The sequence below is a fragment of the Haemaphysalis longicornis genome, unplaced genomic scaffold, assembly GCF_048455015.1.
Source record: "Haemaphysalis longicornis isolate Haplotype H1 unplaced genomic scaffold, Haemaphysalis longicornis Haplotype H1 scaffold_4, whole genome shotgun sequence".
In the NCBI taxonomy this organism is placed as follows: domain Eukaryota; kingdom Metazoa; phylum Arthropoda; class Arachnida; order Ixodida; family Ixodidae; genus Haemaphysalis; species Haemaphysalis longicornis.
In genome coordinates, this window is record NW_027526361.1 from 46,295,872 (window position 1) to 46,310,005 (window position 14,134).

At 50.2% G+C, this 14,134-nt stretch overlaps 1 protein-coding gene across 4 annotated transcripts in view; it reads right to left on the reverse strand.

Annotated features, from left to right (window-relative positions):
- Positions 1-14,134, reverse strand: part of Wdr37 (WD repeat domain 37) — a 138,358-nt gene that overhangs the window by 20,863 nt on the left and 103,361 nt on the right. For 3 of the 4 annotated variants that reach the window (XM_077706628.1, XM_077706627.1, XM_077706626.1), the window contains one exon: positions 6,278-6,460. In XM_077706628.1, coding sequence (XP_077562754.1) covers positions 6,278-6,460 — 183 coding nt within the window. Of the gene's footprint in view, positions 1-6,277; positions 6,461-11,055; positions 11,141-14,134 lie in introns of those variants that run through there. The other variant, XM_077706629.1, reaches the window with a different exon arrangement.

Consider the following 14,134-nt stretch of genomic DNA (forward strand, 5'->3'; position numbering starts at 1 on the left):
GCACACATCGGGTGTGGGCTTTCGCTGTTGCGGAGTGGAGCACTCACGCAGCCTGACTGCTCCAATAAAGTCGCAGCTAGGAAAGAGGAAAGTCGTTTTATATCCCCCGCAAGCTGCCGAGAATGACATTTAGTTTGGTCACCTTGCACTACGCTCGCGCTTCCAGCAGCAACAGACCATTGCTACATTGGTGCTCATTCATTTCCCCTGTTGTTACATAAAGCGTGTTAGTGTTCAGTTGTCTGGAGGGGAAAGTGCGCGAGCGGGTACGAAGTTGATGGTACGTGAAAGAAAAAAAGGGCCTGAATTGCATTGACTGTGCAATATCAACAACGGAGGGTCGAACCATTTCGGCATGAACCGGTAACCGTTATTTCTTTTTTCCGTTCAGTTCCGGTTCGGGTTCAGCGTGCTCAAAAAATAGCGGTTCGGGTTCGGGTTCAGTTCCGGCAAAAATACCGGTTCAGTTCCGGTTTTCGGTTCGGTTCAGTTCCGGTTCGACACCCTGCTTAGAACAAGCTAGCGATTAGAAGCTTTCACTGCGCAACCTCTTGAGGCGCTGGCATGACTTTGGCTGTGCGTGAAGGTAAATTTAACACCACGAGGAACGAGCCGTTCTCTGGGTATGACCAGTAGTAGTGACTCATGACCACTCCTGAAAAAGAACATTTGCTCCTTCCAGACCAAATACTCGTCGGTGTCGGTCGTGATTTCTTCCCAATTGTTTTATTTTTTTCTTTTTCAGCGTAGAAAAAAGAGCGATTACGGGCTTTTAAATGCAATGCGATCTGCGGGGGTGGAGATGCGTTTACAACTTTGATGCAGTAAAATTATTGACCGCAAAATAGCAGCAGCCACACATACATTTCTGTGGCACTAATACCCACTGTTTTGTTCTGTTCTTCCCAGCGCCCGTTCGTTCAGAAAAGCACGCCCTTATTGGTTTCCATTTGTGTTTTTTCCCCGTTATTGCCAGCTGCGAATTGGATAACTTCGCATCTGCTCGCAACAGATCGCACGCCTCGGCCCGAGTCACCCGAGTCGAAACTGGGTTCGTTATTCCTGGAAGGGGCTAAATGGTAAAATACGAAACGGGAAGGGCGCTTTGTACCGGGTTGAAGCGGCAGGGAACAAACGAGAAGGTTCAATTTGGAACGGGTTAAACCAACAATTGGTTAAACTGGGAACAGGCGAAATGGGAAAGGGCGAAAGGGGAAGGTCGTTTAGCGCCGGGTTGAAACGGGAGGGAACAAGCGGGAAGGATGAAATGGGAATGGGTTCAAACGGGAACCTCCCATTCTTCTCTAGTCCTCAAACAAACTCTGCGAAGACAGCGAGATGCAAATACGGCTCTCTTTTTTTTCTTCTTCTCCCTTGCAGGGTCATAAATCAGACGCTATCATGCAGCGTTCACTCTCCCACCACACTAGCCCGACATGCCAGCCATACGCAACGTGATCTCCGTGCCACGACTCCCCGACCTTTCTTCTTCCGGGCCGAGGCGCACTTTTGCCCTTTACTACGAAGGACAAAAAAGTGCCGAAAACGGGCGCAGATAACTCCGTTGGACAAACAAGCAGAAGCCGCCGCGGCGCGCCGAATACATTGAGCTCCGCTGTTTATCTCCGGAAGAAGAGCCGGCACTTCGCTCGCCAAGGACAAACAAAATCAGCGAGCAGACAAAACAGTGCCGGGGGAAGAATGACAGACGCGAGAGCCACGGATACGTCGGCGAGACGGAGTTGAGTATAGTAATTGCCTGTCCAACGGGGCTCGGTCAGCTCGGTCGTTTATTTGTTTCCAATCGCCAGCCTCGAACGGTTGCTTTCAACGGGCGATGCGATGGGCCTGCTCCAGTGTTCTCGGGACTCACAACGGCTGCTTTCCTCTTCGGGCGACTGGCACCGAGAGCGCCCGGAGTTAACGTGCCTGTTTTGTAACGGCGAAACCGCGAGGTGGAAGAAAATAAGTTAAAACGGCTTCGGCAACAGGGCCGTTCTGCTGCGCCTGACAGGAGGAAATAAACGCCTCGGCAAACAGGTACCGTAATAGTTACCACGGCCGCTCGAACAAACCAGTAAGAAGAAAATGGTGTTATTCCTTTCTCCCGCCCTCTCGTTATCCGAGGAAATGAACCACAGACGCCCCTACCATTTTTTTTTAATTGTGCTACGAAACGTTTTCTCACTTGGAGAGCCACACAACACATTTACGGGCGGAGGAAATGAGCCGCTACACCTTGACTGTGATGCTAAGTCATTCATACTTGGTTGGGAAGGCATAACACTATGCAATCTTCGCGGTCGCAGGAAATTATCCAAGGCCTCTTGACTGGCTTTGGAACGAGTTCTTTTCAACGCAGACGTAAAGGTACATACGTTTTCACTTGCGAATCGAAGACGTCGGTCGCTGTGCGATATCACAGCCGCGGTCCCTTTCGGACCGATTTTCCTCTCCGCACGATGCCTTCACAATACAGTTAGCCAATCATAGCCGCGACTGACGAAGCTTATTAACCAAAAACGAAACGTTTTTTTACTTCCGATTCATGCGAACTCAGAACTTCAGAACTCCACCAAAGAGCAGTAGTAGCGCGGGTGTTAAGGTTAGGGAAAAGGGTGTGTGTGTGTGTGAGTGGGGGAAGGGGGGGGGGGGGGGGGCATCGTTGACAACTAAGCAGCGGCTGGAAGTTCGGAGAGCAGTAGCACATATGGGAAACGTTTATAGGCTCAGAGTACTAACCTCACAGGATGCCTCGGGTCCGCTCGTTTAAAAATGGCACAGTCAGTACAACCAATCCAATCCGCTTCTCACGGATATAGTGCTCTATATAGGCACTATACCCCTGATCTGTAACTGGCCCGACGGAAGGAATAATGGAAATCCTCCACAAGAGTTTAGAATAGGGCTAGCTGGCATGCGTTCATAAAAGCGGAATGAAGAAAAGACTAAGAATAGCAAAGGCAGGACGACAGCTATCACAATCCTACCCCTTCTCATGTGGCGGATGTGATGAGCGGAGTGCCTGGTTTCAAGATAATTGCGCCATCTGCTCCTATCTTCAGTAGAAGGCAGATTGGAAAAAAAAAGGAGAAAAGCGGGCTTGCGTCGTAACACACACACACCCTGCCATCATGCTTTGACCCATTTCTTAGAAGGAGGAATTCGCTTAGTTTTCGAAATGGGGTTATCCCAGTAACAGCGTCGCTTTAAAGCAAACAACGACGACGCGCTGCCGAGCAATAATAGGCAAGTGGCTCAAGCCCAGCCGAGACGCAGCCGTGTCGTCTCCTTCCCCTCGTCTCCACGCGCAAAGCCAATATGTGCTAACCTGTCAGACGCTAAGTAAAGTGGCTTGCTGGTTGCGTTACGACACGGATAAAACGCGAGGCATGCCCAGATTTGAGAGGGGCTCGAAGGCCGCGTAGAAGTTTATAAAATCGATTCGCCCGGCGCAGCCCACGCTTCGGTCCGGTGTCTAGTGAGCCCACTCTGTCCTCGAAGACTGCACCGTCACGACACGCGGGTATACTACCACCGTAGTTACGGTCATTCTGATAAGCAAAAACTGAAGGCGCCCATTTTTTCGCCCATACTTTAACCTGTATACTTCGCCTTGAACGGACATAAAAGTGAGCTGGAGAAAATTTTTGCGACAGCTTTGAGTAGCTACAGTTCAGCTTACCTTGTGTATTTCGCCATGCGTCAGGTTAAAACGACCATACATGACAAAGAACCCCACCAAGCGCGCTGTTAATGCAAAGGCAGCAACGTCAGCTGGTATGACCGACATATCCGCCGCATGACTACGGAGAGTTACGCAAGAAGCCACGTGAAAGCCACCGCAAGGTTAAAGTCAAATCGAGAAGCTCCGCTCTGGAAGTTAGGTAAGCTAGAACAAATCTCAAATTTTGAGATTTTGAGCAGAATCCTAGGAGGACCAGGACGAATTTTTCTTCAATTGCAAAGTTTCTGAGAAAGCTGTATAGCTTTCCTTTGTAGCCGTATGGCTGCATTGAGGTGGATGTCAAACTTTCCTTCGCCAATTTCAAATTTGTACGGTGTAACGCACCGAAGCAACACCTGGGCTGTGAGGCACAACCCGAGGAGGGCTCCGGATTAATTTCAACCACCTGGGGATATTTAACGCGCGCCGAAAGCTCATCTCAAACACGCGGGCGTTTTCGCTTTCCGCCTCCATAGGAAAAGCAGCCACTGCGGCGGGTTATAGAATAAACATCGCCAGCTCAGGCTGCGACCGAAACGTACGTCGCGTGACTCCGCGAGTCGCGAAAGAGGCCGCACGAGGGCCACCGCGAGGCTAAGCCGCGTTGAAAAGTTTCGTTCTGGATGAGATACAATTACTATATCGCTTTATTCTCCCTAGGCGCTTCTGTTTTGTGCTGCCCGCGAAATGCACGACGTCTGCCAATAGGAAGATTCCAATGCTCTGCTCTCTCATCACGGTTCCACTAACCTAAACGACGAGTGCTCCAACGTCCAAGGAAGATCGCCTCGTTTAAAAACCGCGGGAACCTTCCGGCCAAAAGAGGTAGGGGCCACTCAGTACCGCGCTCTGATCGAAAATTGGGTTCCTCACGATGAACAGAGGTGAGTCAACCGTATATTTATTAACGCGGGGAGAGTAGTGAGGATCTAACGCTGGTAACGAAATGGGGATCCCGACAGTCACGCCACCCGGCCGACACGCAAGCGCACATTGTTATCCCAAACACCCCACCAAAGGGTCCTTGATAAACACTCGGTGAGCGGCTGCGGTGATTACACCATGTTCGCAACTTCATTTCGCCCCGCTGATTACACCATCCACACACGGGCCGACCTGTCACCGTGGGACGCCCATAAACTGACGCCGAAAAACGCTACAACAGACCGCTCAGTCGCGCTGCCAAGGGGTTTTCACGCCCGAGAGCTGTGCAGTGAGCTAGCGCACGTGTGAGCACTGCTCGAAGGAAAAAAGCTTGCGCAAGTATATGGGCACAGCGGGGCTCAGCTATAATAGTGCCACACGTGTCACGCCTTTCGCAGGTTACCCCGGCACGGAAAAGTGAAACAGTGCGCGCGTAGCAAGTTAAAGAGGCAAGGGGGCAGAAAACACGCGGAAGACCGCCGCCGCGGAGCAGCCAGCGGCGGTGCACGCAGGAACGGGACGGGTCGGCGGCGCGCGTGGCGGGCGGGGGCCCGCAGCAGTGGCGCCGGTCCAAAGAGACCGCGCCGCCGCCTGCTTATCTGATCGGGTTAATAAGGCAGGACGACGGCGATCGAAACCACTCGCCGCCGGCGTCTCCGCCGTTACGCAACGGCATGGCCCCCTGCGAAGCCTAGGAGTACCCATTCTCCGCTTCTTCCTCGTTTCTTTTCAAAGCAGCCCCCAACCACCCCATTTTTTTCGGTCAAGTCAAGGGACAACGCCCAGATTCTTCGGGCTTCGGATTCTTGTTCCCGTGTGAACAAGAACTGACATTGAAGTGCAGATCAGGTGTAGCGTTCTTGCGACATCATTCTTTTAGCAGCGCCTTTCGTTTAGACTTGCAGTGAGGCCGCTGGTAAACCGGCTGCCATACCAGCAATTGCACGACCAAAGCGATCGAAGAAGCTTTACCAGACCGCGGAATCGCTCTGAAATGTTTGTCCCGCCTGGTTCCCTTAGCGTCACAAAATAAGCTGGTCCAGCGGTCCCGCATCTTAGCCGTATATCATACCATCCCCAGCTATTTCTAAGGTGGGATCCGAACTCACGACCCAAGGGCAGGAAACAATTACCTTTACCCGCGAAAGTGGAGGGGGGGGGGCGGCAGAGGGGGGGAGCACAGCCCTACCGGCAGCGCAGTGGTCATCGCACCAGACGCGTATTCTGGAGGTCGTGGGTTCGGATCCCAGCCCGCGGCCATGTTTTTTTCCCACTTTCTCCCTTTCTTTCAGAAATCTGTGCCTGTTACAACGACAATAAATGACCTACCACATTTCCCCCACCCCCCTACGCTTTCTTGGGCTTTTATCTTTTATGACAGCCTACCCTTATGTATATATATATATATATATATATATATATATATATATATATATATATATATATATATATATATATAATCGAACGCCCGAAGGTCAGACCGATCCGCGCTAATTCTGGGCAAAACAAGAACAACGCTGGTGAAAGGACAGATACCTGCGGCACGCCCACGTTTCCCTGTCTCACCGCTGTTAATAGAACTAATCACGATAGAGAGCAGTGACGAATGCATGCTACAATACTGACCAGTCATGGACTCCCTCTTGGCCTTGGCCGTGACCTTGGCGCCGACCGCTGAGGCCGCCGAGGAGGAAGCGGGCTCTCCGGCAACGTGAGCGTCCGTCGCAGCCAGCTGCTCGTGGGCGCCGCTGGCCGGCAGCAGGGAATAGGCGCCCAGCTGCTCGCTCAGCGTCTCCACCTTCTCCTTCACTGCACACAGCGGAATAGGAAGCGGGGAAGAACGACTGTCACGGCTCTCCTCAACTTGACCACGGCACTCGTGAGAATCGTAGAACTGCCCACAATGCCCCGCATACGACAGGGACTAGCCTATAGTTTACGGTGCGCGTTGACAACACACATGCGTAGATGCAACGAAGAGAGAAAAAAACTGGTTGATTCCTCTGTAATAGGAATAAGTAAAAAAACGAAAGTGAAATGTGCAGCGAAATCTGCAGCTGAGCGTGGTTTGCGGGTCGGCGGCTGTCTTGTGGGTGTGCTTGGCGCGCGACGTCCTGCTGGCGGGTCGCTTCGGCAAAGGTGTACTGGCGTCATTTCCGTGACGGATATGACGTCAGTGACATCTTGGGGTATCGCGGCATAAAACACTTTCGTGTTAAAATATAAAACCAGAAAACGAACAACTCGAAGTATAACGTACTGATGATGATGATGATTGCTATTGGTTTTCCCTTTGTAGCGGGTTGATGACATATCATCTTACCAAGAAGGACTAATATACCTATGTTTTATACTCTTGGTTTAATACTAGCGCTGCTTAGGGCAGGCACAAAAAGCTTATTAGGCACAAAATACTTTTTTTATTGTTACAGGAGGTAACTGTCCTAGGCAATATTCCCCTCTCTGCTACTCTTTATTTCTAAAGGTTGCTTCCCCGCAAGAACACCCTGTGTGCAGGGGTGCACACTTTACAAGTCGTTGGCTTCGTTGTACGGGCGTCATTTCCGTGACGGATATGACGTTAGTGAAATCTTCGTGAATCCCGGAATAAAACACTTTCGTGTTAAAAAAAAGTAAACAATCTTGGCCATACCGACAAAATACTAGGACCAGCACAAATTGGTGTGTTCAGGCCGAATGAACCAATGCACACCTTTAACGTTTATTAATGTAGCTCTTCGCCAATCCCTCACGACGACGTGATATAAATGAACCACTGCTCGCTAACTGGTCAATACTCTGCGTAAAGTCCCTCAAAAGCGTCCGTGGACGTAACGGAGAAGCTTTAGCCCTGCGTGGACACGTTCAATGCCGCAAACCTGCTTCACGTTAGAAAACAAAAGGCGCAGACTTTGCCTTAGGAACGCTTGCACTTGCGAAGGCGGAGCAATTGAAGCTACCGCCTCCTATCGCAAGGAGCCCCCCAAGGTTATTCCTTGTCTTTTGTATTTCATTAAAAAAAAAAGTGCGTTCTTTATAACGTTAGCTGCTGTCGCTCAGACCCCAAGGACACGGCACGTTTGTGCAACTGCGCTCCGAAACCAATTTTGTGACAACTATGACTAGGGCGGTCATTGCACACTGCGGTTGCATCGGCTCTGGCACCAGCGTAAACTACCACCGCCGACGCCGTATTGCAACTCGATTGATTGTGGGGTTTAACGCGCCGACGCAACGCAGGCGATGAGGCGCGCCGTAGTGGAGGGCTCCGGATTAATTTTGACCACCTGGGGATCTTTAACGTGCGCCGAAATCTCGTACACACGGGCGTTTTTGCTTTCCGCCTCCATCAGAAAAGCGGCCGCCGCGGCCGGGAATCGAACCCGCGTCCTCGTGCTCAGCAGCACAATGTCTTAGCCACTGAGCCACCGCGGCGGGTGCCGTATTGCAACTCACGAGACAAACGTACGTCACCTGCGTTAACCCTTTCAGACCTGATTTTTCTTTTTTTGTTTCAAGCAAAATTGCGTTTGGTGCGTGCTTTCCTAAATTTTAGGGTCTCATAAGCCCACAAACAAAAAAATAGAGAAAGAAGTAAAAGTATTAACAGAAATGAGGCGAATAATTGGGACATCTGGCAATTAAAAGTTTTATGTTCAGCAGAGACATCACTTTTGCACATTTTCCTAACCTTTATGACCACATTAACCTACAAACAAAAAGAGTTTCGTAGTGCACGTATTTATAGATTTACAAGCTTGAGAGTAAAACTGAGACTGCCATTTTTTTCAGCCTCAATGTCGTAATTTCGGCTTCACCGGAGCTTCTTCTTCTTTGTAGCGTGCAGCTCCACTAATACGAAACAGTGACGTCTATCGCAATAGGCATCATTGAAGAACAATTCCCTCAAAAAACTACCAGTTTTGGTTTCGCGCTCTATGCGCTAGAGGAACTTTTATGTGATGGCGTCAATTGACACCACCAGAGCCGAAAGGGTTAACTAAGGTTTCGGCCGGTATATGCGACCTGCGGGACGAGATAACGGGCACGCAATTTTCAAGGGTCACGTTACCAGAAGAAGTGGCGTCGGCACCACTGTGACAAAAAGATGGTCATAAAAAACACGCCATTTAGAACTACCCGCGCCTAAATAATAAAAACAAACAAAAAATCCGCACGCCTCTGTTGCTAGGAAACGCCTGGGCAAGCGCGGAGCCACCTGGGAGAGCGGAGAGTGCGGTGGCGGCCTGCCGGCTGCGCGCGCGTTCTGAGAGAAAGAACACTGTTCGGATGCCGCTTTCTGCTCTGTAACGCATGCGGTAGCGAAGTGTTTGTACCAGCACACGGGGAATACGCGCCACACTACAGCCCCGGACATCTACCGGTGCAAGTTATTTAATTCATCTAGAAAGATTACTCGAAAACATTCCAGGCACGCGGAAGTACAATGCTTTCAGATTCCTAGACGTAAACAGTCGTAAAGCGCCTACCTTGTTTTTTTCGGCCCGAGCTGCAGTTCATTGGCCTACATTAATTCGTAGCCCTTCGTACTTGCTTCTGGATAGCCCATGTGCTGCTTCGGCGCGTAAAATCAAGCGGTTCGTAGTCGCGACACATGTCAAGTGCGCCCGCGCTTGGCTGCCACAAGCATCCCCCCGCTCATCCCTATCTCACTACGCGCAGGAAAGTACATGGAAACTCCTCCATGCTCACACTCTCCTTCCGAGCGGTATGTCACCACACCCGCACCTCTCCCTACCATTTTCCCAAATGTCTTACGTGTGAAACGTGCTCTATCCATATGTGAGGGTGCCGCGATGACCCTTTCCCCCTTATTCCCTCCGACGCACAGTGGGAGGGGCCGATGGGTAGCTCTGACCTGGGGACACAACTCTTCCTCGTGGACAGGGCTATGCTGGCCGCCACGCTGGGGCCTGCGGCCACCTCGATTGATTGATTATGGGGTTTAACGCGCCCACGCTACACACGCGATGAGGCGCCGTAGTGGAGGGCTCAGGATTAATTTTGACAACCTGGGGATCTTTAAGGTGCGCCGAAATCTCGAACACACGGGCGTTTTTGCTAACCGCCTCCATCAGAAAACCGGTCGCCGCGGCCGGGAATCGAAACCGCGTCCTTGGGAACCATAACGCCTCACCGCGGTGGCCACTTCGAGCTCCCAACTGCAATGCGACAAAAAAGTTTTCTGTCTCCACTTCTTGCGCTCGAAAGTTCACGATCACCGTTCTTCACACCAGCTTTTCAGTTTTTCCAAAATAGTCAGGGTAAGGGTCCCTCCTAATTAGCGAATGGAAAATGTGTGTCGCAGAGACAGCCTAGACAATAAAAAAAAAATTGCGTGCGAAGACGACGTTCTCTTGTCAAGAAAGTAAATTTAGAAAAATCTGGTAATGCACGCGAGTAATTATATATTAAACCGAGTAAGAGCAGGTGTTGTCACTTCCTTATACGGTTAGTAGGAAGGAGAACTGGACATTTATTATATGACGAAAGTGCTGTAGAAGAAGAACGATTATTTCAGACTGGGGATTCACCAGCAGTGACCCATCGAAGTCCCTACACTCTTAACAAAAAACTTCGTAAAATGGTCGTAACGGCTGTATTTACTAACTCCTCACAAACTTTACTACCCCCCAGAACGGTACGTAGGTCCTGCCACTAAGTGTGGAACCGTTACTAGTCAAGACCGTGCACTTAGAAACTGCTGCTGGTTTGATGCTAATATTCACTGACAGTAACAAATTCTATGAATTATTGAACACAATGACGTCACGCGTAGCTTTTTACTGGGTTATGCATGAGCAGTTAGAAAAAGCATTAAGTACCTAGTTTATACTGGGACAAGTAACTGGTTAGTGTTCTGTTAGCAAGTGCCACCACCTTTTTTTAAGAGTGTACGGTGCTCCTATAATGAACAAAAATATATAAAAACATCCCAATCCCTTAATGTGCCTATTCCCCATTAAAAATTCCACCCAGTGTCGCTCACTGTACACGCCTCTTTTCAACTAACTCGTATATGTTTGGTAAGTTAATAAACGAACCAAAGTAACCCTTTTAATACGAAGCACGCATGCAGAGTTCTAACAGCAAGGTCGCTCAAACTATCCGGGCATTGAGAAGTTAAAAGCACAACTGTCCACGCTACAGCCTTGCAAGCAGCGCTTCGTTATTGCATAATGCATTGCCTCCCTCCGGCCAGACATAAAACTGGCGCGTACGGAGGCTTCATTGCTCGCTCAATGTCTTCTGCGCTGATCTATATATATGTATACGGTCTACTTTTGCTCCGCCGACTTTCGGACCTGCGGCGGTGGAGCAACTATTGATGTAGGTACCGGAAGACTACGGCGCGAGTGATGGTCCCCATCAAAAATAGATACCTTGGTAAATGGGCGACATCGAAAAGCACGAGACAGCTCGCTCCGCTTAATTCCTCGGCAGGGCACCATACGGATAACACCACGAAGCTAATGCGCGTACCGAGAATGTGCGCAGCAGCTTCCCTTCTCTCTACATAGCGCGCACACGCGAGCGAGAAATAAAAACGATAAACACACACAGCTATGTAGACAATCGGGGTGGCAGGATCGATTACACCGAACCTTGAAAAAACGCGAGGTCGCCTGAATAATGCATCCCCACAGCCCCGCCCATGTTTCGGGAATCCGAGTATATATATATAATGGCAACGTTAATAAAATACACATCGTGTATACCTGCAGCAGCAACAAAAAAGCGCGCGCGATTCGAACGGACACTGCAGAAGTTAAACAGGCGGGGCCCGGATTACGTGCCTCACGGTGAATATTTAATCGAATCACAAAGCCAGGCAATATCTCGCATTCCTATAATCGCGCGCGCGCCCTCTCCTTTCAAACTTGGTGCATTCCATCGGCGAAAACTAGCGCCGCGCTGTTCCGTGTCGACATCGATTCGCGCTGCTCGAGTAATAAATTTACAATGTGTGCCGTGCACCTGGTTCGGGACAAGCACCTGCGGGCGAACTTTGGCTCGACCCTGTTTTACGCTGAACAATAATAAAGAAAAAGCAAAGAGGGAGGAAGTGGGCATTTTCGTGAGTTCACTGCGGTGTAGAAGAAAACGTATCGTCGACCCCTTTGTGCCGGTTCGTTCTCCGCGTGTACCTGTCGCGGTACACGTCCTCCCAGCGGTAATGATGACTCGCACTACAGAGATGGTTGCGAAAATAGCGACCGCGTGGATCCTTTATTATTACAGGCGAATACACCACTCAACCCTCAGGAACGCCTGAAAAGCTCCGGTATGCATTTTAATAAGAAAGCACTAAGTGGCTCACTGAGCGAAAAAGCCGCCATCGCAGAAACACGAAGGTTAAATTTCCATTGGCTGCGACGCGCCACGAGGCTTCATAGCTGTCTTTCGAAAAGAGACAAAAATCCCCGCGACAGAGACGAAAAACTGAAACTGAGACTGATTAACTGAATGATTGACTGATTGTAGGGGTTTAAAGGAGCCATGAAGAGAAAACAAAAGTTTGTTTTATTCGAAAGATTAGTGTTTCATAGTACCCCAAGCGCTTTCCCGGAAGCAAATGATGCTTTATTCACTGAGAAATAAGGCAATTTAAGCCAAAATTTTAAATCTCCCGCTAAAATTGCACATTCCGTGACGTGAACAATGGCGTCATACGAGCCGGTCCATGAAACAGATACTTAGTATGTCGACTCCATATAGCACCCACACGCGGGAGTCGACCGAGACGGCGGCCATTTTAAAAATACTAGTAAAACCTAGTGCACCCGCAGCCCTAGTCATGGAATCGCCTGATCCGGAGAACAAAACTCTCGCCGAGGAGCTCGGGCTTGCATTTAACAACCTCACACAACTTGAACGCTCAATGCTTCTAAGTGCACGAGCGGCAAGAGTTGTGGGATACGCGGTGGACGGGAAAGCGACCATTCCGCGATAGCCACAACAGACGAACGCCCTGCATGCCGTCGGCACCGCTGCCTCGTCAGCCCCGTCGCGACGGACGAATACAGACTGGTACGTATGTGCCGTATTTTTATTACGGTTAATAATAGTTCAATTTCAGTAGCAGTATCGCTTATGCCAGTTGGCCGGTGTCGTGTATGGAAAGCCGTTCGCGCGAGCTCTCTGCTTCGACCAGAAAGATACGAGCGTCAATGCGCGGTGTTTACGGCATTTTTTTCTTTAAGGTCAGAGCGCTTTTACGGCGATTTGACGAAGTCGGCGACGAGCGCCAGCATGTCCCAGGAGTGAGCTAACGTAAGGGTCCCTGCCGTAATCACTTCCTCGGAAATGAAGCGAGCACACTCGTACTTCTTTCAGCTCTCTTTCTCCTCCGTTTGCAAAGTTCACAAAACGTAGCCACTTGCTTCGCCGAGGTTCGTCGTTGGGCAGCACATGAATGGAGATCTCCTCACCGGGGATGTCGCACTCCCTCGACGATTTGCCCGTACTACATGGGAATTTCAAAACGTAGCAACGAAATTTCATTGTAAAGTACTCGAACAAACTGAAGTTTTCAGTGGTTGTAAACTGGAAACGAGCTCCTAACAATAGCAGCAAGCCAACACCATTCCGAAATTGCGACGACTGTCACTATCTCGTCGCTGCTTGCTGTTCCTTACTCCCCTCGTTTCTATTTTTACCTTTGCTGGTTGGCGATATGACGGCCAAACTCCTGTGAAGGAATTACGATACCAAGCAAGGTCGCGGCTGTGCGTGCTGGGACGGTTCGTTGGCCCCTAAGAGCCTCGAACCCGAAAATTCGTCTGCGCGACGGCGAGATGTCGAGCTCGGCCGGCGGTAGTTTCGTACGCATTGGCGCACACGCTTGCGTGTTCGTTCGGAACTTCAACCGTTTACTCCACCGTTCTTTGTCATAAATAGAATGTGCACCATGTTTCACGGGCATTTAGCTCGCTATGCAAACTGTAAGCCCTGCCTAACATGCGTTTGCTTGTGCCGGCCTCCGCCAATCGCAGAGCATTCTCGAGTGACATCATAGGTTCTGTTGCGGAAAATGAGCTGGTAGGTCGCATGGTCATTTCCTTTTTTCCTAATTATGAAGCTTATTTGAGCGAAGTTTGCGTTATAAGTGGTGTCGTTATGGTTCTAACGAGGCAATCTTTCGAATGAACCAAACTTGTGTTTTCTCTTCATGGCTCCTTTAACGCGCCGACGCAACGCAGGCGATGAGGCGCGCCGTAGTGGAGGGCTCCGGATTAATTTTGACCACCTGGGGATCTTTAACGTGCGCCGAAATCTCGTACACATGGGCGTTTTTGCTTTCACCTCCATCAGAAAAGCGGCCGCCGCGGCCGGGAATCGAACCCGCGTCCTCGTGCTCAGCAGCAAAATGTCTTAGCCTTTGAGCTACCGCGGCGGGTGAACCTGCGGCTGACACGCAGCGACAGGCAAGGGACTTTACCGCTACGCCAAGCGGTACGA